We start from the raw sequence: 25,575 nt of genomic DNA, 5'->3' as shown, positions 1-25,575 counted from the left end.
GGAACTGTTGTTGCTGCTCCCCGGACTCTGATTCCGCAGTGTGCGATCTGTGCTCAGAGGCATGCACAGACTTTTGTCTGGATTTTCCCGGTGCCTCGGGTAGCTTGTAGGCGCCCTGCGGGAGGTCCGCTGCTGCTATCTGAGCGGCAGGCAGGCTCAGTGCCAATGTTCTTTTTGGCACCAGGGCAGAGTGCGCTGTTAGCACCAGGTCTATTTTGGGTGCCGAGGGGACTGGTACCGAGGAGACCGTCCCGGCATGGGAAGTCGGGTCCCTGCCTCTGTGCTCCGCGGGAGCCGTGGCTGAGGTGCTGGGATGGTCAGAGGCTCCTGCCTTCGGCGCTGTCAGCACTGAGGGTAAGGATCTCGCAGGAGACCCTTTACTCTTGTGAAAGTCTCTGAACGGAGACAGTGGGCTTCTTGCCTCTTCACCTGAGAGGGTGAAGCCATGCTCCCAATTGGTTCTGACCTGACCGGGGAGTGTGAGGGAGAGGGTTTGCCATTGCCTGTCTTTAGAGGCGGCTGCAGGGATTTCTGCCTGGGAAGCATTTTTAGCCGCAGGTCCCTGTCATGACGAGCCCTGGTTTTGAGGCTCGTGCAATGGACACACTTGGCAGGAAGCACATTTCTTGAATCCTGAAGCCCCTGGCTCTAGGAATGCTCAGGGAGCGTGTCTCAGCGGGAGACAAACTTGAAGAAGAAAAAAAATGGGGTTTTTTGGTTTTGTTTTCTTTTTAAAAAAACTAAGTAACTAATCTGGAAGAAGGGAAACAACTGGGATGTTACTAACTATTTCTATGTTCTTTGTAATTGTTTCCTCCAGAAACCAGGGAAGAGGATCAGCACTGCCCCGAGTCCTGTCTTCAGCAGAGGATGGAAGGAACTGAGGGGAGTGCAGGGGGCGCGCGCTCAGGCAGACTCTAACGAGACCGCGAGACAGCAGCTGAGCGCATGCATCCTGACCAGGCACTTCTACCGAAGATCTCCAATCAATGGCACTGGGATGCACCATCACCTGGAGTGGAGCACAGGGACAGCACTCGAAGAAGAACCTGTCAAACCAATCTGATAGCTTTCTTTGACAGGATAACAAGCCTTGTGGATGGGGGGGAGAAGTGATAGACGTGATATATCTTGACTTTAGTAAAGCTTTTGATACTATCTTGCATGATCTTCTCATAAACAAACTAGGGACATGCAACCTAGATGGAGTTACTATAAGATGGGTGCATAACTGGTTGGAAAAACGTTCCTAGAGAGTAGTTATCAGTGGTTTAAAGTCATGGTGGAAGGGCATAACGAGTGGGGTCCTGCTGGGATCAGTTCTGGGTCCGGTTCTGTTCAATATCTTCATCAGTGATTTAAATAATGGCATACAGAGTAAACTTACAAAGTTTGCAGATGATACCATGCTGGGAGGTGTTGCAAATGCTTTGGAGGATAGGATTATAATTCAAAATCATCTGGACAAACTGGAGAAATGATCTGAAGTAAATAGGATGTAATTCAATGAGGACAAATGAAAAGTACTCCACTTAGGAAGGAACAATCAGTTGCACACATACAAAATGGGGAATGACTGCCTAGGAAGGAGTACTATGGAAAGGGATCTGGGAGTCATAGTAGACCACAAGCTAAGTATGTGTCGACAGTGTAATATTTTCACAAAAAAAGCAAACATAATTCTGGGGTGTATTAGCAGGAATGTTGTAAGCAAGACATGAGAAGTAATTCTTCCACTCTACTCCGTGCTGATTAGGCCTCAACTGGAGTATTGTGTCCAGTTCTGGGCGCCACATTTCAGGAAAGATGTGGACAAACTGGAGAAAGTCCAGAGAAGAGCAACAAAAATGAGTAAAAGTTTAGAAAACACGATCTATGAGGAAAGATTGAAAAAATTAGGTTTGTTTAGTCTGGAAAAGAGTAGATTGAGAGGAGACATAACAACACTTTTCAAGTATGTAAAAGTTTGTTACAAGGAGGAGGGAGAAAAAAAATTCTTCTTAACCGCTGAGGATAGGACAAGAAGCAATGAGCCTAAATTGCATCAAGGGAGGTTTAGGTTGGACATCAACAGAATCTTCCTAACTGTCAGGATGACTAAGCTCTGGAATAAATTGCCTAGGGAGATTGTGGAATCTCCATCATGGGAAATTTTTAAGAGCAGGTTAGACAAAGATCTGTCAGGGATGGTCTAGATAATACTTAGTCCTGTCATGAATGCAGGGGACTGGACTAGATGACCTCTCAAGATCCCTTCCAGTCCTATGATTCTATTAAATTATATAGGAAACAAGGTGCACATTTTGTGGCAATCTGAATTTCAGTCCAAGTTGGAACTGTAGATGATGTATTTGGAAGTGTATGTGCTGTATCCATCATGGGAAATGCAGCTGTATGTGTGCCAAAGTCACAGAGAGGTGTCTTAGTTTGAGAAAAAATATTAACTGCTGAAAGTTATACTCCAGAGTGGAGATTTGTATAGATAACCCCTGAAATAACTCTGAAATAACCAAGCAGGCCAATGGTGATGTAGTAGGGAAAAAGATGGCACAGCACAAAGAACAGAACTAATTTTTGTATTTAGAACATTTTATAATAAAGGAACTAATAATAATCTTACTCAAAAGTACTTTCACTGAGATGTACCTTTGTCTATACACTAATCAAAAGCAGATATAATCACTAAACATACATATGATAATTTTCCACTCCTGAAGGCAAAGCTCCCAAGAAGGATAAACACAAGCAGGGAATTGGTAGCTTTTATTTAGTACTAACACTGTCAGGATATTCCAGAGAGAACAAAACTAAATATCGGACCTTTCATGAGGCAGAATAGAGACAGACACATCTGCCTGACCCTTTAGGAACAGACATGACAATGGGAGATCCTTTTCATAAAGAAGCGCTGATAAAGTCAGTTGGGTCACAAGGAAGGCTAAAATTGGGAAAATGACACAGTGAATATTATCCAACTCATTTTGGAAAATAGTTTTGCTGCTTTCCTCTTCTGTCCTAATCAGGATTTGAAGATGACATCACACTTCAGATTTCCTCACAGCTTCAACCACCATTGACTGATTTTAGACACACTTTCTAGAATGCCTCTGTGTACATACACTTTTTAATTCACACAGATGTAGACCTTACATGCTAAAATTTTTGAACTAGTGTTGTAGTAGCTGAATCAGTGCTTACACTGCACCTTAATGCCCATTTTTACTATACTTGCTTTCATACCATTATTCTGAATATCAGTGAGCTATTTTAAGTACCAGCTTAGTTCTGCTTAAAGCAGGTTTTAAAATATCTGCATCAGAAAAAAATTAAAGCAGTTTAGCTTAGTTTATTTTGGTGAAACCAGATGCTTACCCACCTGATTGCTTATGAACATACAACAAAAAATGTCTGAAAGATATCGATACAATATGTCTCTTTAAGAAAAACACTGAACAGCCTGCTTTACTACAGTGCCACACAAAAAATGGGCAGGCCCTGGATGATGAGGAATCATATTAGAAACAGGGTTAAAAATCCCATAAATCCAGAGAAAATAAGATTCTAGATATCCTTTCAATAGCTTCACATGACAGTTATTATTATATATCACTTGATATAATTATTTTAACCTGAAACTCCTTTTCTCTTTATTAATTTGATTGATAGTGCTACTTCCTACCCTTGCTGATAATGACAATACTTAGCTCTTATGTTTATTAAAACATAATTTTACAATGTATTTTCTATAAAAATGAACAAATAATTTAATGAATTTTCAAAATACAAGAGATCTGAGGGCAAGTTCAGAAGGGACTGATAAGTTAGTCTCCCTAACAACCACTGATGTAGAAGAGAGTGTAAGAGAGCATAGAGCCCAGAAAAGCCAGGCGAAGCTGTAGAATGTGGTAAATTTAAATAGGATGGAGACTGCTTTAACTTACATCTGCTTCTGAATCCTCTGGGTGTAAGTTATACACATGTGGAATCTTTTATTCATCAGCAGAGTAAATCGAAGTGCATGTAAGGGAGCCTAAGTTAGTGTCATGGGATCTAAATTACACATTACCTCTGAGTACAAACTTTGGCCTTTTTACTTTTTCAGATAAACATGTTTATTTTAGGCCTATGAGAATCTTGTGGAAATTCACATTTTGCACACCCAGTTTTCCTGAAATGTAAACCCATATTTTCCCCAAAGAACAAGTCACTTAAATATATGTGAAACAAAAAAGAAGCCCGCAGTGTGGATATTAAGGATTAGACAAATAAAATAAAAAGCAGGCCAGTACAAGAAGGTGGCCATATTTCATAAAGTAACCAAACTGCCCTTCCAGTAAGAAATCCTCATGACCTGATGGCTGTGCAAGTTGGCCACCACTTGAGAAAACTTAAAAAAAACCCAAATCTACTGTTAACATTTCCAGGTCACGAGGTTTTGACTGGTGTACAACACAGCCAGATTTGTTCTGCAGGAAGTTTTTTGATGTACACCCAGAGGGCTAAACATTTGATAATGAGGTAACTTTGAAGATGGGAATTTATGCAGCATGTTTTTCTTGGGAGTCCTGTTCTATTTGCCAAATGTGCAGCCCCCTAGTGTATTCTTACATATGTGGGCCTTTTTAGAAGGCAGAATGTTCACTGTTAATAATGTTGATGCTGAGCAGTATTTTGTGATTTTAGTGCAAATAATGATAGATGCTGAGCTATGATGAATATAATAGGGCAGGATAGGGCTCAAAGTGTCTTAAATACATATTTATTTAGATTTAATAAGACTGTTTCTGTATGTTTATGAAATGCTGACTGATTCTTAAACACATGTGCCAAGGATTATCAGCTGTTTAAGAATTTAATGAACATACAGAAACTGTCTTAGATTTAATAAGGTTAGATTTAATATTATCGTGAATTATTTCAAACCTACAAATGATACATTAATTACTAAAGATTAACACTATGCAAAATATAGATATCATATACTGAAGTTAATCCCTAAATTAATGTTTGTAATAATTCATTGGTATTTAATTAACATAACTTTTAACAGCTCAAGTGGTCAGATAAACATGATAATTATTTTGACTTTTAGTCTGAGTCCCATATACTCTTTGGCTACTAGTGAACATTTTCTGTCAAATCACTTGAGCAGAGTATTTCACTGCAATCTGGCTTTTTACAGCAAAGCTACAGGTTGACCTCAGATTCTAATTTTAAATATTAAATGCACTATTTTTATAGCTTTTGGCACCAGAGATACAAGCCCAGATGGATTCCAGAGCTAAACAGATGAATATTTAACTATAGCATCAAGAATTAAGGGCCCTATGCTGGTCTCCACTTTTGCAAGTGAAGAATAGCAGAACCTAACTGTGGGAGCATGGAAGTCGGGGATCAGGCTCTGCAATAGGATGCCTCTTCTCCATAACCGTGTAAGGCCCTTCCATGGGTAGGTACGCCACAGGTATCACATTTCTGATGTGGAACAAACAATCACTGTGTCTCCCACCTAATTTAGAAAAGATCTGAGGAATAAATTAATGCTTCCACTTCCAACAACAACTTCTGCCAGACCCCTAAACACACTCCCATGGGAGAGAGGTCAATGGCCAATGTGCAAGTCCATGGTAGCATGACTCTTGAAGAAACTTTGCCTCTATATTTAGGGAACTGGAAGGCAGAGGACCTCCAGGGACACTGGCAAATGCTGGGCAAATCTGCAAATTTTGGAGGCTGAACGTGCTTTCCACTTCTTTAGAAGGGCCAAACCAAGGAAACTCTCTGAGTCTTAACTCTTTCAATTTCCATGTCTCTACAGAGGAATAATCCACCTAGGGGAGAATCTGGGCCTAAGTTTTCAATAGCTTCGTTAGTGGAAAAGTTTAACTTTATTCAACTAAACATTCTTTTAAAGTTGCTCTCTTTCTTAGGTAACTTAAATTTCCTGGATTTCATTAACAATGTGATGGATATTTTTCTCTCCCTTTAAAAATTAATAATAAATTTTGATTAAGATCTGGACAGACTGACAAATAATTTATTTTACTTTCTTGTCCAATTTTTCAGCATGTTTACTTCTCAACTGCTTCCGATAATTTCTACTAAATGTAAATATTAAACAGTTGCATAATCCCCACACAAAAAAATTGTTGCTATGCCTCTTTTACTAATCTGTTTCCCATTTAACAAACAAAATCTCACACAAACAGAGGAGATATCTGGCAGTGAGCAGAGAAAATTTAAAGTTAAATTATGCTAAATCTATTTACAGCAGTACGTAAGGATTATATTGTATTGATCCAAAACAGGAAAAGGTGGGTCTACTCTGCTTACCCTGATTAGTCTCTGCAGCACACAACAAAGTGTACTTACACTATGGTAAGCCTTACTACAACTTAAGTTTAACTGCTCCCAATCTTCAGGATGACGAAATAAATTTCTGCTTTCTTCTTAGTTCTTAACAGAGAAGTAAAAAATACAGCATTCACCAGAAGGCCACACTATGCTGCTTTGTGGGTAGGACAGCCTCTGGTTATTCTTAAGGAATCTAAACGTGTCATGGTTATTTGCCTTTTTCTCTTTGGTATTACATGCTGTATTCCTACTCTAATGCTTCAAAACTAATTTTCTCTTTTCTCTCCTCTCCCTCTCTCTTCTCTGTCTTTACATACATCTGGAAAGCCAAAAAATATCCTAATTTGCATTCGAAGGGATGCAGCTATATAGTAAGTGCTGGTTAGAGTCACAAATTGGACTTAGGTGGTGTTATGTTGAGGATAGCAACACCTAATTCGCAGGCACTCTGACGCCTAGTGCAATTCGCAATCCTGAGTTAGAAACCCAATACATCTGTATTGGTTTAAGTGCCTAAAGTGGCAGTTAGGTGCCTAAATCCCTTTGTGAATGTAGCCCTACATCTTTACTTTGCTAGCAGAAAGATTAGGTGAGAATCTATTATTATAACCCATGGGCCAAATTCTTCAGTTATGTATACTGGTGGAAATCTGGAGTAATTCCAATTACTTTAAAATGGGAAAGTAGCATTTGGCTCCTTATCTTTTCCATTGATGTTAAAGCCATTTCTGGGCTTACATTGGAACTTACATTGTCTTATTTAAAACAGGTTAAATGTCTGTTTTGTACAATTTAAAATAGTAGATATTTAGTGAAGAATCTTGGAGGAGATTTTCAAAGACACAAAGGGCAGCTAGGTGCCTAAATTCCACTGACAGTCAAATTTGTCTTTTTAAATCTTTCCCCTTGTACACACATGTACACAGAAAGAACACATAAGCCAACGTTTTAGTAATCATCGGCAGTTCAGTATAGATAAAATATACCTTCTCAGACAAAAACAAGGTTAAGGTGGAGTTAAGGTTGAGAATATATATCAGTCATTTAGGGCTAAATATATTACAGGGCATTTGTAATTATTTCAGAGATAGACATTATAAACTCAGGAAGTTTTGAGTTAAGGTTAAATTTAAAAGAAATCCAAATATGTTGAGATATGTAAATACACAGTTAAGGCATCCAAACAATATTAATCCTAGCTTATAGTGATATCATGCAATAATCATAGTGCTTCTGGTCTAAGATTAGACACTTCTCATTTTTAAAGACACATAGGAATCCCCACCCCCCATCTTGGTGTCACAATAGGGCAGTACTAAGTCTGTTTGGGAGCATTAACAGTGCATTTCCATATATTAACATTTTTGGATTTCTTTAAAGTTTAACCTTAACTATCACTCTGCTGGGTATAAATTATAATGCCTGTTTTAGCGATAACCGCAACATCCCTGTAATTTATTTTATCCTAAATTACTAATATATACCCTGAACATTAATTTCACCTGAAAATAGGTTTTGTATGGGAATTTTCTTGTTTTTTTTTAATTGAAAATGTTGTACATGAACACTTAATAAAAAGTGTTCTCTTGCTATCATGTGATATTTCTAATAGTTTGAAGATATCTTTTTTATTTTAATTTTTAGGGCCAGATTCATCAATATGCTCTGGATACTTTATTGCACTCTGGAGAACCACAAACCAGTCAGAGCATACTGACTAGTCAACTGAGTTTAGAGAGACTTTGCATCATCACAGCAGTGCAAAATATGGTGTATACCCCAGTTTCCTCCTCCAAAATCTCATTCATTCCTTTATATACCCATGCACCACCACCCTGAATTTTCCCCTCCTTTCTTAACCACCTACATTCCTCTGAATACACAAACACCCATCTTCCCCAAGCCCACCATCCCTTCTACACCCCTACATTCCTCCGAACACATATTCCCTAGTTTGCACCCATACACCTCATCGCCTATCCTCCTTGTTGAGTAGGCCTGATAGTTTTTAAAAAAGAAATATTTATGAGTATGTACAATAGAAGAAACACTATCTTTCATTACTGAAAATGCATCCGTCAATGGAAGCTGAAGAATAAAATCTCTTTCAGAGAACCCAAAAAGAACTGGCTTTTTTCAAAATGGCCACCATCTTCTACTGTTCTCAATGAGGCTATGGCCAGAGGCCTGCCCTCAGTGAGGATGTCCTCTTATAAAATAGCCATTGTCTCTCAAAAGGAAATAAAGCCAACATGCCTTCAGAGAAGATGGTAACCCTCTATGTCTGTCAGGAGGTGACAGGAGACAGTGTTCGTCTTTGCTAAGGGCATCCTCTGGCCTCTATCGCATTGAGAACAATGGGAGATGGTAGCCAACTGAACCCAGTTTTTCCTGGAATTCTCTGAAATAGAACATTATTCTTCGGCCTCTGCTGAAGAAGAAACATTCAGGTATGAAGAATAACACCAAAACATGACAATTATTCCTAAATAAACAATTTTCAAATTAGACTGCACTATTCCAATATTCAGGATTTTAGATCAAGTATTCAAAAGCTAAGACATTCTAAAAGTTAAGGTTGCAACATTAACTCTGCCATGTTGCTTATATAATCTGGTACAATTTTCATTAATAATAAATACAGTAGAACCTCAGAGTTACGAACACCAGAGTTATGAACTGATCAGTCACCCACACACCTCATTTGGAACCTGAAGTACACAATCAGGCAGCAGCAGAGACAAAAAAATAAAATAAGAAAGCAAATACAGTACAGTACTGTATTAAATGTAAATTACTAAAACATTAAGGGAAAGTTTAAAAAAAGATTTGCAAAGGTAAGGAAACTGCTTCTGTGCTTGTTTAATTTAAATTAAGATGGTTAAAAGCATCATTTTTCTTCTTCATAGCAAAGTTTCAAGGCTGTATTAAGTCAATGTTCTGTTGTAAACTTTTGAAAGAACAACCATAATATTTTGTTCAGAGTTACAGACATTTCACAGTTATGAAAAACCTCCATTCCCAAGGTGTTCAGAACTCTGAAGTTCTATTGTAGTAACGTTCTGCACTGAAAAACTGAGAGAGCAAAAAAAAAAAAAAGCAATGTTGCCAATTGATGGTGCCCAAAGCAATTTTAACTTAATGTGGGCTTTGCTCACGTCAACAAAAAAAGTCACAGGGCTAACAGTCAGAATCCTCAACACCAACAGGCCACAGACCCTAGGAATGGAGCAGCAGAAACAACACATGCTTTTACTAGATGTGGGGTTTAGGAACGGTGGATTTGTATAGTGGCCACTTTTTGTGACCACTGACACTGCAGAGACTATCGCAGAGATTTTTCTTCACAGTATGAAAGGTGATGCAGTCCTTCTCCTGCACCTGGCCTGCACAGTTTTAAGATTCTTTTGAACCTTATTTGGGCAGGTGAGGCATCCAAGGATTTGGCCCAATGAGACTGCCAAACTTCAGTTTTTACATAAAAACTGGTTTGAGTTATGCAAGTTCACAATAACCCACAAGGAGGAGGGCTGAAGTTGAATATTCTGTTAAAACACGCAAGTCTTCCTATATTCGGTTTTTCTAAGGTGCCTATTAATGATCTATTTAAAAAACACGACAATTTTAAATCTTTCAACTTATAAAACACTCTCTCTCTTTAGTAGGGTAGAGATACTGTACACTAAGTTTTAGCTAGCAGCAGTTTTTACCCTAGAATTATTAAACTTCACAAACACAGAGGTTAACGGACTGCCCTGGCATAAGAACACACTTGCAAACTGCATTTACTTTTACAATCTGGGAACAGGTATAAGAAATGTACAAATCTGAATTTTTCATACTGCTCCCATAATTCAAAATAAAATGGGATATTTTAAATAATCAACTTTCAGAAACTGTTGATTAATAACATACTATTAAAGAAAAAGTTAACATCTGAAATATTAGGAGTTGTGGGTTATATGTTGCTTGATTGCCTTGATTTCAATGGGACTATTCATGTAAGTAAGGCTAGCAGAATTTGGTCCTAAATTTGTACAACACATTTACAGATTTAAATAAAGATTTTCTGATGTCACAAAAAGAAAAGGAGTACTTGTGGCACCTTAGAGACTAACCAATTTATTTGAGCATAAGCTTTCGTGAGCTACAGCTCACTTCATCGGATGCATCAAAAGCTTATGCTCAAATAAATTGGTTAGTCTCTAAGGTGCCACAAGTACTCCTTTTCTTTTTGCGAATACAAACTAACATGGCTGCTACTCTGAAATCTGATGTCACAGCATAACTTTGTTACATTGGGCATTGTTAGGATACAGATATTCAGGCCTGTCTGTAAAGGCCCATACTTTAAGAATTTAGGTGTATTCTTATCACTTGGCTAGTTAGGGGTATAAAAGAAAGAATCAAAATCACTGTCTGCCGGTGTAAGAGCCTTCTCGTACTGTGACATTCTGAGGCCCTGTGCTTACGCTAAGATCTTTGGCTAAGCAGCAGAGGCAGCCTTAAGCTGGGAAGCGAATGGTCACATCCTCACATTCCAAACTAGTCACATTGAAATAAGGTGCTATTGGGCTGTTAGGAACACAGTCCTGTCCTGATAGTGCCTATCACCTCCAGAGAAAGGGAAGTGCCTAGAAAATGTAAAAGGAAACTTAGTTTGATAGCATCCTGTCTGGCAAGAACTCACGTATCAATAGCTGGGATGTGAAATCCTCACTTCTGTATTGTTTTGTCATGATAGTTCCCACTTTGCTATTGTTTGTCTGTATAATCTCTGTCTAGTTCTGTGATTGTTTCTGTCTGCTGTATAATTAATTTTTCTGGGTGTAAACTAATTAAGGTGGTGGGATATAATTGGTTACATAATCATGTTACAATATGTTAGGATTGGTTAGTTAAATTTCAGGAAAATGGTTACGGTATAGCTAAGCAGAACTCAAATTTTACTATATAATCTGCAGTCAATCAAAAAGTGAGTGGGGTGTCGGGGGGAAATTGGAATCATGTTTTGCTAAAGGGAGAAATGTGAACAGGGATTGGGGATGGGGAAATTGGGATCATGTTTGGCTAAGGGCAGGAATGGGAACAGGGACACAGGTGTAAGGCTCTGTGGTCAGAGCTGGGAAGGGGGATACTAAGGAAGGAAACTGGAATCATGCTTGCTGGAAGTTCCCCACAATAAACATCAAATTGTTTGCACCTTTGGACTTCGGGTATTGTTGCTCTCTGTTCATGCGAGAAGGACCAGGGAAGTAAGTGGGTGAAGGAATAAGCCCCCTAACAGGCATATGCTCCCCTCCATTCTGTGTAGCACAGGGTAGCAGACGGAATTAAATATAGCTTAGCATGCTGCACAGGGGCCGCTATGCAGCTTCTTCTCCTAGTAACACATAGCCACTATCAGCTCCTTTGGAAAACACACACAGCAGAGCTGCAACTTAAGAAAAAAGGGCATGTCACCTTCAGGAAAGGGTAGTAGTCAGGGAACATCTGTTATACATGGAGTGTTCTCAGTATAAAGAACTGTAACATGATGAAATATGCATCAGAAGTTCCTGCTGCTCTCAGGAGCAATAAGTCTCTTTCACAACATATGAAGCCCACTTGGGGCAGGGAAGTTATATAAGTATAGCTGCTGGGATGAAGGGGAAGCGGTAGCAGGACATGGAAGCCAGCTCAGCTGCCATTTTGGATTTGGGGGTATCTGATAAGTGTATGGTGGCAGAGTACATTGAGTACATGTACATACACATTGAGTATATATACATCAGCATCCCTGGGGTTTAGACCCAACTTGTAATTAGTATTAATCAGTTAATGTTGTTACAGCACTGTGTCTAAGCAAAGCCCTCTATAAATGCTAAGTAGTATTATTATATTACATGGATTCTTGCCTCAGAGCACTCAGCAGTCAAGACCTCCTGCCAGTTCTGCACCACAGCCAGCCAAGCCTCATAGCAGAGAGGATGCTCACTGACAAAAAAGCCTTGGGATTATTCAATGCAAATTTTCCCTTTCTGTGCATTTTAATGTAGGAAGGCAGGATATGGCCCATCATCACATTTTATTATGTACATACTCTAATTATGTAATTTAAATAACTGGATACACACACAAACATAGACACATACTTTTAAATAAAATTGAATTCCATACAAGAAACTATAATAAAGGAAGGGAAAGTTATAATATAAGTCCACCAAACCGAGAACTTTCTCAGAAAAAGGGTACAATCCTGTCCCAAGAGTATAGGTTTTATGAAGTCATCATGAATTCATATGTGTACGCCTAAAACTTCTATTAACAAAAGTAAGCACAACAGAATAGCTGTTTACTACAAAGAAAAATGTATAAAACCTAAAACAATAAGAACTATCTCCTTTTTGGTTGCCTTGTTCCAAAGTTGTTGATCTCTCAATGCCCCCACTTTTCTTTCCATTTACAGAAAGAATCTGAAAGAACATTGTTAGCTCAAGATAAAAATTTTGACACAGAAGTGCTTCATCTTACTGAGCACTGTGAGCCTTTTCTCTGCTTTTCTTGCAGTAAAAAAACACAAAGCTCTACTATGTGAAATACTTATGAATTCCAAGACTTCCAAGAACAAATCACCGCACTATGACTTTGTCCCTGACTACAGCTAAGGTGGTTTCAAAATAGGGATTGCAGGAAAAGGTAGAGAGGCTTAAACTAGGGGTGAGGGTGTGAAGGAGTGGCTGGGGGGGGGACATCTGCATTTTTAGCTTTCAGAAATACATGTAGAAATAAGTATTTACAGTAGAGCTCCCAAACCTTACCCTTTACACCCTGAGTTCAAACACAAGACCTGTTGTTAAACAGTGGTGAGCTTGAGGAATATCCTAGGTACTGATGTGCAAACAAGCACACCAAGCAAACAGCATTTGAAATGGAGTAGTAGTTTATCCAGATCAGGTTTCAATCTCTTCCCCTTTAAGAATTCATCAGCATCAGATAGCAAATTAATCTGGTGCTGAAACTTTGTCTACAAAATAAAAATAAAGATATAGAAGGAAAAATATGGAAATCTTTTCACAACTGACCCTTCAAATAGCAGGTCTGGGAGCCAGTCCCACAGGACAAGTCTTCTTTCCCACAGGCAATGGGGAGAAGGTCCCTGGAGGAGAAGAGCAGACTGGCAGGCTTGGAGTAGAATGGGGAAAGTACAGCTGTCTAGCCTGGCCAACCTCCAGTTAAAAAGGAAGGTGAATTGTTGGGAGAAAAAACAAAGTAGCCTGTAAAATGTTGTCTGACAAAGTGGCATAACACAGCAAATGGTGCATATACAGTGCCCTGCTGTCTGATTATCCCCCCTTTATATTGCAAAGACACATTTCTATTTCCATATAGATACATAAGTACTTTTCGGTATGTTTTGAAAGTCAGTCAGAGAGAGTTTCCCCCTAATTTTTTGCCTAAATAGCTTCATTTAGTCTCTCCCATATACTTAAGTACACTGCCAAAACACCAAGATATCCTAGTGGTGAGCCCAGACAAAATGAAACATGTCCTTGGTTGAAAACCTGGTCTGGATGAACCCAACTCCAGTTGAAACGCAGCTTGTGGTAAGAGTAGATAGAGGTATTCTCATGCAAAGTGTGCTGCTCACTGACTCTTCAACTACTGTAACATCTGCCTACATTTATCTGTTTTATATATAATATAAAGGTAGTAAATAGATAGAGACATTAACCTGACCTCTTCTCCCATCAGAGGGTCAACACTTCATATAATTTTTCTGCCCATTTTTAGCATAGTATCCTCTTCCTCATCCCGCTCCCCCTTTTATCCTACTGCTAGAACTCCCAAAAGCTTCAAAGACTTGAGGGGAGCACATTGGTGGAGGGAGGTAGCTTGCGGGAATTCTCTTGTCTTTATGGCAGAAACCCAGCATAAAGGCTTGGACCCAGCTTCTCAGCAGCAGCTGTTATTGTCTCCTGGCCTGACATCACAAAATGCCATCCGAGAACCTACTCTCAATACGGAATTGAGACTGAAAATGCAGAAATTCAATCTAAAAATTAACTGGTAGACTCAAGTTTAAAAACACAACATGCAAACAAAAAGGGGATTTATTATTAAAGGACTTTTAAAGGGATGGGACAAAAAAACAAAAACAAACAAACCCTTCTTCTCGCAATATAATAAACACACTGTACATCCTCCAATATCAGTAAATAAGAGCTGGATGTCAGACGGGCTCAGGCTTAGTTTTGTTCAAAATATAATTTGGGGGTAAGTTCTCCTATCATATAACATACAGAAATAGATACTTCTCAGAATCATACATTTTAGATGTTACGATAATTTGGACTGGCCTCCTGCATAACAAAGGCCACAGAATTTCATCCAATAATTCTTGCATCTAGCCCAACAACTTGTGGCTGAACTTTGCTAAAATATATCTTTTATGCTTATTGGCCTTACAGGAGAGGCTGCTATGAAATATTAGAGGGGCAGCACATTTGCAGAGACGAGTTCAGATCTATATTTTTGGTCAGAAAGTCTTGGTTTTGGCTTGTCCTACCTTTAAAATCCTTGAACAAGTATTTAGTGCTATAAGCATTCAAAATGGACAGCTTAAAAGATTCAACAGGAAAACTTTTTAAGCAAAAGTGGACTTCAGCAAAGCCATTTGAGTGTTATTATTACCAAAAATGCTAGATGATTGTGTCAAAAGCAGTAATACACCAATGGAAAGTTACAATGTTCAGTCTGTTCAGCGCACCTAGTACTTTCATGAGGAGGACGCGGCCAGTGGTACAGCTGATCAGACTCTCAAGCTTAGAAGTGCTGTTTTCTTGACCAATCTACTGATAGGAACATAAGAACGGCCATACTGGGTCAGACCAATGATCTATCTAGCCCAATATCCTGACAGTGGCCAACGACAGATATTTCAGAGGGAATGAACAGAATAGGTAATCATCAAATTATCTATCCCCTGTCTCCCATTCTCAGCTTCTGGCAAACAGAGGCTAGGAACACTTCAGAGCATGGTTTTGCATCCACGCCCATCCTGGCTAGTAGCCATTGCTGAACCTATCCTCCATGAACCTATCTAGTTCTTTTTTGAACCCTGTTATATTCTTGGCCTTCACAACAGACTCTGGTAAAGAGCTCTACAGGTAGACTATAAGTTGTGTGAATAAATACTTCCTTTTGTTTGTTTTAAACCTGCTGCCTATTAATTTAATTTGGTAACCCCTAATTCTTCTGTTATGAGGAGTAAATAACACTTACTTATTTATTTTCTCCACACCAGTCATGATTTTATAGACCTTGATCATATTCCTCCTAAGTCATCTCTTTTCCAAGCTGAAAATTCCCCGTCTTATCTCTCCTCATATGGAAGCTGTTCCATACCCCTAAGCATTTTTGTTGACCTTTTATGTACCTTTTTCAATTCCAATATATCTTTTTTGAGATGGGGCGACCACATCTGCATGCAGTATTCAAGATGTAGACATACCATGGATTTATACACAGGCAATATGGTATTTCCTGTCTTATTATCTAACATGTTGTTAGCTTTTTTAACTGCCGCTGCACATTGAGTGGATGTTGTCAGAGAACTATCCACAATGACTCCAAGATCTCTTTCTTGAGTGGTAACAGCTAATTAAGACACCATCATTTTATATGTATCGTTGGGATTATGTTTTCCAATGTGCATTACTCTGTATTTATCAACACTGAATTTCATCTGCCATTCTGTTGCCCAGTCACCCAGTTTTGTGAGATCCCTTTGTAACCCTTCACAGTCTGCTATGGACTTAACTATCTGGGGTAGTTTTGTATCATCTGCAAATGTTGCCACCTTACTTTTTACCCCTTTTTCCAGATCATTTATGAATATGTTGGACAATACTGGTCCTAGTACTGAGCCTTGGGGGACATCACTATTTGCCGCTCTCCATTCTGAAAACTGTCCCATTCTCCTATCCCTGGTTTCCTATCTTTTAACCAGTTACTGATCCATGAGAGGACCTTCCCTCTTATCCCATAACAGCTTACTTTGCTTAAGAGCCTTTGGTGAGGGACCTTGTCAAAGGCTCTATGAAAATCTAAGTACACTATATCCACTGGATCACCCTTGTCCACATGCTTGTTGACCCCCTAAAAAATTACAGTAGCTTGGTGAGTCATGATTTCTCTTTACAAAACCATGTTGACTTTCCCAATAAATCATGTTCATCGATGTGGCTGATAATTCTGTTCTTTACTATAGTTTCAACCAATTTGCCTCGTACTGAAGTTAGGCTTACCAGCCTGTATTTGCCAGGATTGCCTCTGAAGACTTTTTTCAAAATTGGCATCACATTAGCTATCCTCCAGTCATCTGGTACAGAAGCTGATTTAAACAATAGGTTATCTACTACAGTTAGTAGTGCTGAAATTTCACATTTGAGTTCCTTCAGAATCCTTGGGTGAATACCATCTTGACCTGGTGATTTATTACTGTTTAATTTATCAATTTTTTCCAAAACCCTCCTCTAATGGCACATCAATCCATGACAGTTCCTCAGATTTGTCATCTAAAAAGAATGGCTCAGGTTTGGAAATCTCCCTCACATCCTCAGCTGTGAAGACCTTATCTTCCTTGAGTGATCCTTTAGCATCTCGATCATACTGGGGCCGCAATGGTTGGTTAGCCGTCTTCCCGCTTCTGATGTATTTAATTTTTTTTTTTTGCTGTTATTTTTTGAGTCTTTGTCTAGCTTTTCTTCCAAATTCTTTTTTGGCCTTCCTAATTATATTTTTACACTTCACTTGCCAGCATTTACACTTCTTTCTAATTTCCTCAATGGGATTTAACTTCTACTTTTTAAAGGATGCTTTTTGCCTCTATCTGCTTTTTTTACTTTGTTGTTTAGCCATGTTTGCATTTTTTTGGTCCTCTTAAACTATGTTTTTTAATTTGGGGTATATATTTAAATTGAGCTTCTATTATGGTATCTTTAAAAAGTTTCCATGCAGCTTGCAGGGATTTCAGTTTTGACATTGTACCTTTTAATTTCTGTTTAACTAGCTTCCTCATTTTTGTGTAGCTCCCCCTTCTGAAATTAAATGGTACCGGGGTGGGCTGCTTTGGTGTTTCTCCCTCCCCCTCACAGGGATGTAAAATTTTATTATGCTATGGTCACTATTACCAAGCGGTTCAGCTATATTCACCTCTTGGACAAGATCCTGTGTTCCACTTAAGACAAAATCAAGAATTGCCTCTCCCCTTGTGGGTTCCAAAAAGCAGTCATTTAAAGTGTCAAGAAACTTTATCTCTGTATCCTGCCCTGATGTGACATGTATCCAGTCAATATGGGGATAACTGAAATCCCCCATTATTATTGAGTTTTTTAAATGTTTACAACCTTTCTAATCTCCCTGAGCACTTCACAGTCACTATCACCATCCTGGTCAGGTGGTCGGTAATATATCCCTACTGCTATAGTCTTATTATTCAAGCATGGACTTACTATCCATAGAGATTCTATGGTACAGTTTGGTTCATTTAAGATTTTTACTTCATTTGACTCTATGCCTGCTTTCATATATAGCACCACTCTCCCAACAGTACGACCTATTCTGTCCTTCTAATATATTTTGTACCCTGGTATTACCATGTTACATTGGTTATGCTCATTCCACCAAGTTTCTATTATACCAATACCCTCATTTAGTATGAGGCACACAAGTTCACCCATCTTAATACTTAGACTTCTAGCATTTGTACATAAGCACTTTAAAATATTTTCACTTTTTAGCTGTGTGCCATTATGTGATGTAATTGAATGGGACTCTTTTTCATTTGACTGTTTCTCATCAGATCCTACGCACTGCAGAAAATTAAGAAACCTTTGGAGCTGAGCATAAAAGCCATACATAAATAATAAAAGCCACAGTGGGTTCTGAGTCTTAAACTAAAATCCCTATTGTTAAAATGATACTGCATTACCCAAATATCTCACGGGGTGTTGGTAACTGATTTGGTCAGAGACAGCTGGCTAGATAGGTCGTTTCCTTGATAAAGCAGCTTTGTTGCTAGCATTTCCCATGGCAACTGCTTACATAAAACTACAGATGCACTTGCTTAAATCACAGAAGTCAGAAAAGGAGTGGGAATACCAGGGAATGTATGGTAAGGAACAAATCTGATAGGGATAAAACCTCATTTATTTTGGGCACTACCAAATAGTTTCTATACTCTATAATTCTAGAAACTGATACCTCTAAATCAGAATGAGAAAAGTCCCTGAGACATCAAAAGGTAAGAGACTCTATGTATAAACAAGCTGGCATTGCTCTGGGTCTGGATCACACTGAATCAGATGAAAGTGAAGAATGGGTATTGCGTGCAAGTCCTGACATACAACAGCAAGGTAGTTTCTTACCTGACCATGTTAGGGGTAACCAAGTTGGAGTGGATGATACTCTTGGACATAAAGATTCTTAGGTGGCGTCAGAACAAGTAGTGCAGTCTGACAGCTATTCACATTCTGGGCACAGAGAGAATGTGATAGAAGATGTTCTGTCCGGGGGGGGAAACCTATGGGAGGAAGCAATGTTGAACAAAATATTTCACAGGTTGTGTCAGTTTTGGGGGGACTCCCAACCTGAATCAGTTTCTCAGCAGAGGCAATCACCAAACTGTGAGAAGGAATTTCTCCACAATCTTCTTGTTTGGATATCTCATTAAACTAGTGCACTTGTTTAACAACCCATCATTCCAAATGGCACGAAAAGCATTGGTGATGGCGTCAGAGAGCAGAAAAGAATTGTGCCTGATCTTTCCTCACTGACCATCAAGGGCTGAATTTCAGCCAATTAAATAGATCCCAATGGCTTTTAATTATCCTGGGGACCTCAGGAATTGTGACAAGGCTGTCAATGGGGAGATCAGAAAAATTCTTGGTCAAAAATTCTGATAATCTCATGCTTACTATTGGGGAATCAATGCAGAGTACTGGATTTTAAGAACAAATTATCACACTCTTGCTCAAAGAGTGGAAAAAATCAACAAACAAGCTACAACAGACTTTAAGGGACTTTGTTCTGTGGACAAACTCAAGAGTTCAGAATATTCTTTGAGATGTTAAAACACTGATAATGTTTTTGTTATAAGATTGCTGCAGGTAGCGCTACTACAGTTAAGATGCATATGTATTTCTGTTGTAAGAAGAAAGAAGTATTATATTTCGGGGCTGATGCTTTAGTATCTCTTATTTTTCTTGCGGGTTCATTTTGCCCCTTTTATACTGGGTAGCCGTGTTGTGTAAATTAGGGCAAAACTGTACCCTCTAGCGGAGAAACCTGGTAAACAGATTATAGGGTTTAAGGGAGTCTCTGACATGAATCTTGAAGAATTTCCTTCTAATCTTCCTCTCAGGAGGCTCCTCTGTCCTTTCTTCTCTCTCAAGAATAAAGTTATTGTTAACTAGGCAACAGCATTTATGCAAACTCCTCCTGTGAGATGTGGATGAAAAGCAAACTTTGATATCATATATTTGAAATTATGATACCACACCTTGTGTTACAACAAATACTGAACAAGGCTATTAGATTCAGAGAGACTTGATCTCAAAAGTAATTTTGACAATAAAATAATAAAATAATTTTATGTAGGAAAAAGTAGAAAAACCGCTACCAAAATAGAAATGAAAATAAACCAAAACAGAAATGAAATAGAAATCCTGCAGCATTCTAACCAGGAAAAGGATTTAAGAGTTATTAGAAAAATATCCAACTTTGTGGATAGCTGCAAGAAATGGAAAATAGATTTCTAGGATGCACTAACAGAAGGATGGAATACAAATTATTTTGCTATCGTACTAGCCATTTTCTAGATACCATTTAGAATATGATTTTCAGTTCTGGTCATCTTTTCCAGGAAAAGATATTATTGCCCTTATGCTTAAACCATTGGCATCAAAAAGAATGATTCCAGTATTTAAAAAATACTATTGGAAAAAAAATACTATGAGCTATTTCAGTTGGAGCAGTGAAGAGTTTCAAGGTAACTTAATAGGAACTATTTAAAGCTGTTAAAAGTGTTTAACAAAGGGAATGAGTTCAAACTGTTCTGTCTGGTGAAAGGGTTAAAATAACTCAGGGACACAGCCTAAAAATGAGGCATAAACAAAAAATTCTGGCAAAACCATAAGCATATTGAATAAGTTGCTTAGTAAGAATAGTGACTCAGATAGCATAAATAAGATTAAAAGACAGCTAGACATTTTTATAGAAAGAGAGGACTGAAGTATATAGCAGGATGGCTTCACTGAAATAACTGAATGGAGACATGATTGTTTAGTACACGAGACTTATTGTTCCAGTGACTTTTTTTAAAGCGTGTGGGTTATTTTTTTCCCATTAGAGGCCAATGTCTAGTTTTGATAAAAATTCTCTCATTTGCAGTTTCTCCCATATTTAATAGTACTGAGACCAGCGCAAAACGAAAAGTGCCACCTGTAGACTTCCCCTTCAAAATCAAACTTTCTCAACAGCAGATGTATTTGGGCTTTGCTCTCCACTGTCTCTTTCCTTTGGTGGAAGCCGAAATGTGAGCTGGGTTGCGCAGATCCCCATATCCAGCCAGAAGCTATTTCTATCCTAGACATTTTTTTTCATAAAATTTCCTATTTTGCTAGCACTGTGTGGCTGTACAGGTGGTAGCATCAGTGTAGATCAACCACTGACATTTAACCACCATGTCGTCTAGACCTGCTCTGAGCCAGATTAGATGACACAGTTGTTAACGTAACAGTAACCAGTTCACACGAGTGTTCCTGCTGCTGCTACCATGGCTGGGTCTGGAGCTACACTTCTGATAGGAATGCTTGGAAATTATATACAAAAGTTTGCAGATACAAACTCAGGCCAAGAGTTTCAAAACCCTAACATTAGGTTCCTGAGTCCATTTAAGCATGGTCTAATATTAAAAAGTGCTGAACACGTAATAATTCTAATTGACCTCAGATCAACAAAAGCAACAGCATTTTAAATATACTTAAACAAATACCACCTGTCTTAAATTTTTGTTACAAATTGATGGTTTTCCATCCTTGAGTGCAACCTAGAATGATGACAGAGCCAGCACTTCTGCTACCACTTTGAGCTCTGGTCTAGACAACTGGTTTTTGGCCACTCTTCCATCTCTTTTACCCTGGAAGACAATTTTTCTTTATGGAAAACAAGATCATTTTCTTTCATTATCTTACTTGTCATATGTCTCCTCCCACAAACTGGCCTTTTCATTCAAAAAACAAAACCCATTTTCTGAAGAGAAAGACTATACCGGTGCAGGTAGAATTATTGAGCCCAACACTGCTCGCATTAAAATCAACAGAAAAACAATCATTGATTCAGTAGAACAGAATTGGGCTTTTGGGCTTCTTTCCTGCAATGATCTCTGCATGAATTGAACCTCTGTGTCCATATGAAGTTCAGTGAAGGTTTGAAACCCTAGTCTACATAACTCCACCATCCATTTTGTTCCTGAAGAACTCACAGGAAACAACAAATATCATTACCCTTTTTAATTACATTTGAAACATAGCTCCCTTTGCCGTCTCTATGTTTACATTTAATTTGTTGTGCAAAACCCCCCAAAACAGATTTGCCTAAATGCCTCCTGCTGACATTCAGCAACAGATTGCACTTAATATTCATAGTTCAATTTCTGTATAAAAAGAAACTGAGGAATTAATATGAGCCAATTGCATGAGTAGTTTTTTGATTAATAGGACCCCTCATCCAGATATGATGACAAATGCAAACTTCCGAATAGCTCTTTGCATGATTACAAAAATAAGCAATACGAATGGTTGACTAAATTTGCTTACTAGTCTTCTTGTATTCTGACCTGTATCTGGCTCATGTGTATAACATGTTGCTGCACAAAATGCAATAATACAAACTCTGTCTTTTAACGCTTTCCTAAAAATGCACCTATTTTGTTTAGATTATTAGAACATAACTTTCCTAATTCCACTTTTTTTTTGTCTTTTGGAATTCCATTGTACTTTCAGGTTACCTGTTATGTTGAAGCCTGGAGACCCTGTCCTCTGTTTTCTATACAAAAACTGAGAAACTTAGATCCATGTTCAAACAGTTTCTTTTTTTAAAAAAAAAAAAAAGTCCAGCACTGCATCTTTATACAGATCAATGTCCAATTATAAGCAGAGTCACTGTGGTAAAAGGTCAGGAAAAAAAATAATCTTTCTGGCATTTATTACTTGGAAAACAAGGCCTTGTATGAGGTCAACCCTCCAATACACACAGAATAAATTATACTGCAGCATTATAAATATTGTACACAACAAAAATTATATTGCAATCTCAACATGATCAGAAAAATGAAGTAGAGTGTGTATTTGCTGATGAATGTGCTACAGATCAGACTGTGCTAGAGGCAAAAATCTAGTTCCAATTAATCATCAATTAATAAAAAGCTTATAATGTATTTCTGCTTAATTATAAATATAGCTTCTCATTAAGAATGATTTAATTAATCAATTTTTAAATATCCTTAACATTGTGAATCACTTTCCACACAACAGACTAAAATGACTAACAGATATGTGACAGTAAATTCAAAAGAATTCAGTTGTTCATTTCCTCATTGCTTTTGAGACTACAAACAAAAAACACAAACATACATGATGCTGGAGCATTCAGTTTGGCTGACATTGTTAGGAAATGTCATATTTATTTTGAAATAGAAGATATCATAATTAGTGAAAAGGCATAAAAAAAAAAGAATTGGACACAGACTTGGAGGCAATAAACATGCTTATTTATCAGAATGTATGCTTATAGAGCATTGCCGCTGTCCTAGTATAAATCATTGTAGCAGCTTAACAGACACTTATCTGCGTCTTTCTTAGGGTGTGAATGAAATGATTATACTGAAAATCGTATGATGCCATTATTTGACACTTTGCTTCTTATATTGCGATGAATAGTGAAGTCAACGTTACAAATAGGAAAATATAGCCTTGAACTGAAAATTTCTTCTGATCCAGTTTTTTTTCCCCCCTGATATCCAAGATCTTTTCTTAAACCTCACTCCAAACTATGTAAAGAATGGAAATGACTAGATGTTATTTTGTCTGTTGTTGTAATCATATCTAATTTCAATTTTCAAGGCATGCCTAGGCAGAAAGACTGTACACTATACATTTATGGAAATGTCCATGAAAACAAAATATATGCTAATAGTTTGGAAAAATACTAATTTTTAATGATTTTTAAAATTTTCTTTGGAATAAAAAAAGAAAGGCTATTGTAGTTTCATGTTTATACTTAAAGATATTGAACATTCTTTGCTCTGGGCCAAGATTTACTGTTTTATCTGATAGTAGTATCAATTCCACCATGATAAACTCCAACTGTAGCACTAATAGGTTTATAATGATTGCTTAAGCTTTACACTTTGTAGGTATTGGAAGCTTCACTCACCTTGCTCAAGTGGCTGGCTTTTAGTTGAAGTAGTTTTCATCTTCAGTGCCTCCCTAACAGACATGTCACAGCAGGAGCCTTTGTTAGTGTCTTGGTCACTGTCAGCCTGATCACTGTCCCCATGCCCGCTGTCCCTCAAGCTGGCTCTTTCTGGGTCCTTGAACGTGGAGCTACTGAAATACATATTTAAAAAAAAAAAGAGAGAGTTGTATTTACTTGTTCCAATTTGAATTGTACTCTCTGGCAAAGCAATTTTGACAAGAATGCAAATGGGGAAGCCGAGAAAGTTATTTAATAGGCCTTACCTTTGAACAAACTGCTGCCTGCTGCCCATGTAATTGGGCTCTGCGGGAAAATTGTCTGTCTGTGAAAGAGAAGGAAAAAAATACGTATAGTTGTACACTGGACAAATCTCCTGCAGAGCAACAAGATTTCCTAGAGGAGAAATAATTAATAATTCAAAAAAATCCCTTAATCTTCAGATTTGTACATTTTAATTAAATTGGAAAATGCTGGCATGTAATTATGTACTCAGAACAATTAAATGATTCCGGTCCACAAATTACCTGCTAAAGTAAACAATGAGGCTATAATAAGTGGTATTCTCTGTCAGTAACCTGACAGATGACACTGTTTATGTTTTTTCATTAGTTAGATATTAAGACTGATGGTTATTAAAGAGGAAAGAAAAAATTACCCAATTTTTGCATATTACAAAAGTGAATTATTCAATAATGCTCACTTTTAACATAGTTACATCATCTTCTGGGATTCTGATGCCCTTATTGCTGAATACAATTTCATTTAAACTAGTACATTACTTCTGAATTGCAAAAAATATAATTTAAGAATCTTTCTGTTAGTGGTTTATGGGTCTTTTCTTTTAAATATTACTGGAACCAAATGCAAGCAGTATGCATATGTTTGATTTTGTCTCTCTAGTTAATTCTCATCAGTATTAATAGCTGTTTCTGAAAAATAGGGGTTGCATGCACACAATAACATTAAATGATTGTTGTTGCCAAACATTCTTTTAAAAGAAGATATTTTATAAAGTCTATGACTAGTGTATTTTTAGCAGTATGAGCTAAGTAACTGTAGAACAGGAGTATTTAGAGCATCCAGACTGACATGGAGTTCTGCCAAAGGGAACTGAATTCCCCTTGTATCATCAACTAGAGTTCTTTGGGAGAAAGAGACTGTATCTTTCATAAAACACCATATACTATACATTCATACACATCACTTCTTCTTGCAGCTGACTTAGCGACAAAGCTTCTACTGTTTTCTGAAACACTTCATATCACGCCATTATGCTCTGCAGCAATGAGTTCAGGAACAGCATCTAGCGCATAAGTATCAGTAACACAGGGAGCACTCAATTAACGAAGCAGAAGGCCCAAGGTAAGGTTTAATGTTGCAGGACAAGTGTTTACATAAATGACTAGTCGCTTAAATATTTGTTTTCCCTATTCGCTCCCAACTTAATTTCTTAGGTTTGTTTGTTGTTATGTGCAACTGATGAAGATCCACTGTAATAAGAATGATTTGCTGCTGTTTGTAGGTTGTATGGGAAGTTTGGGAGAATGTGACCCTACATCTTAAATCTACTATTCTATGTTGGTTGCTGCGACCAACTATCAAACATCTATCATTCTCCCAGTATATGCAAAATAAACTTAGCTATATAACTTGTGGTGTGTTTTTTTAAACTACAGATTATTTGGGGGAAAAACTACATGC

General features: G+C 37.8%; 1 protein-coding gene across 8 annotated transcripts in view; it reads right to left on the bottom strand.

Moving 5' to 3' along the window:
* PCDH17 (protocadherin 17) overlaps positions 1-25,575 on the bottom strand; it is a 106,722-nt gene that overhangs the window by 51,708 nt on the left and 29,439 nt on the right. For 7 of the 8 annotated variants that reach the window (XM_084617348.1, XM_084617350.1, XM_084617351.1 and 4 more), the window contains exons 2-3: positions 24,138-24,196; positions 23,833-24,005 (exon numbers count right to left, since the gene is read on the bottom strand). In XM_084617348.1, coding sequence (XP_084473474.1) covers positions 23,833-24,005; positions 24,138-24,196 — 232 coding nt within the window. The remainder of the gene's footprint in view (positions 1-23,832; positions 24,006-24,137; positions 24,197-25,575) is intronic. The other variant, XM_084617349.1, reaches the window with a different exon arrangement.

The sequence above is a fragment of the Lepidochelys olivacea genome (genome assembly GCF_965140295.1).
Source record: "Lepidochelys olivacea isolate rLepOli2 genome assembly, chromosome: 1".
NCBI classification, from domain to species: domain Eukaryota; kingdom Metazoa; phylum Chordata; order Testudines; family Cheloniidae; genus Lepidochelys; species Lepidochelys olivacea.
The sequence above is the reverse complement of the archived record's forward strand: the minus strand, read 5'-3'. Positions and strand labels throughout refer to the sequence as shown.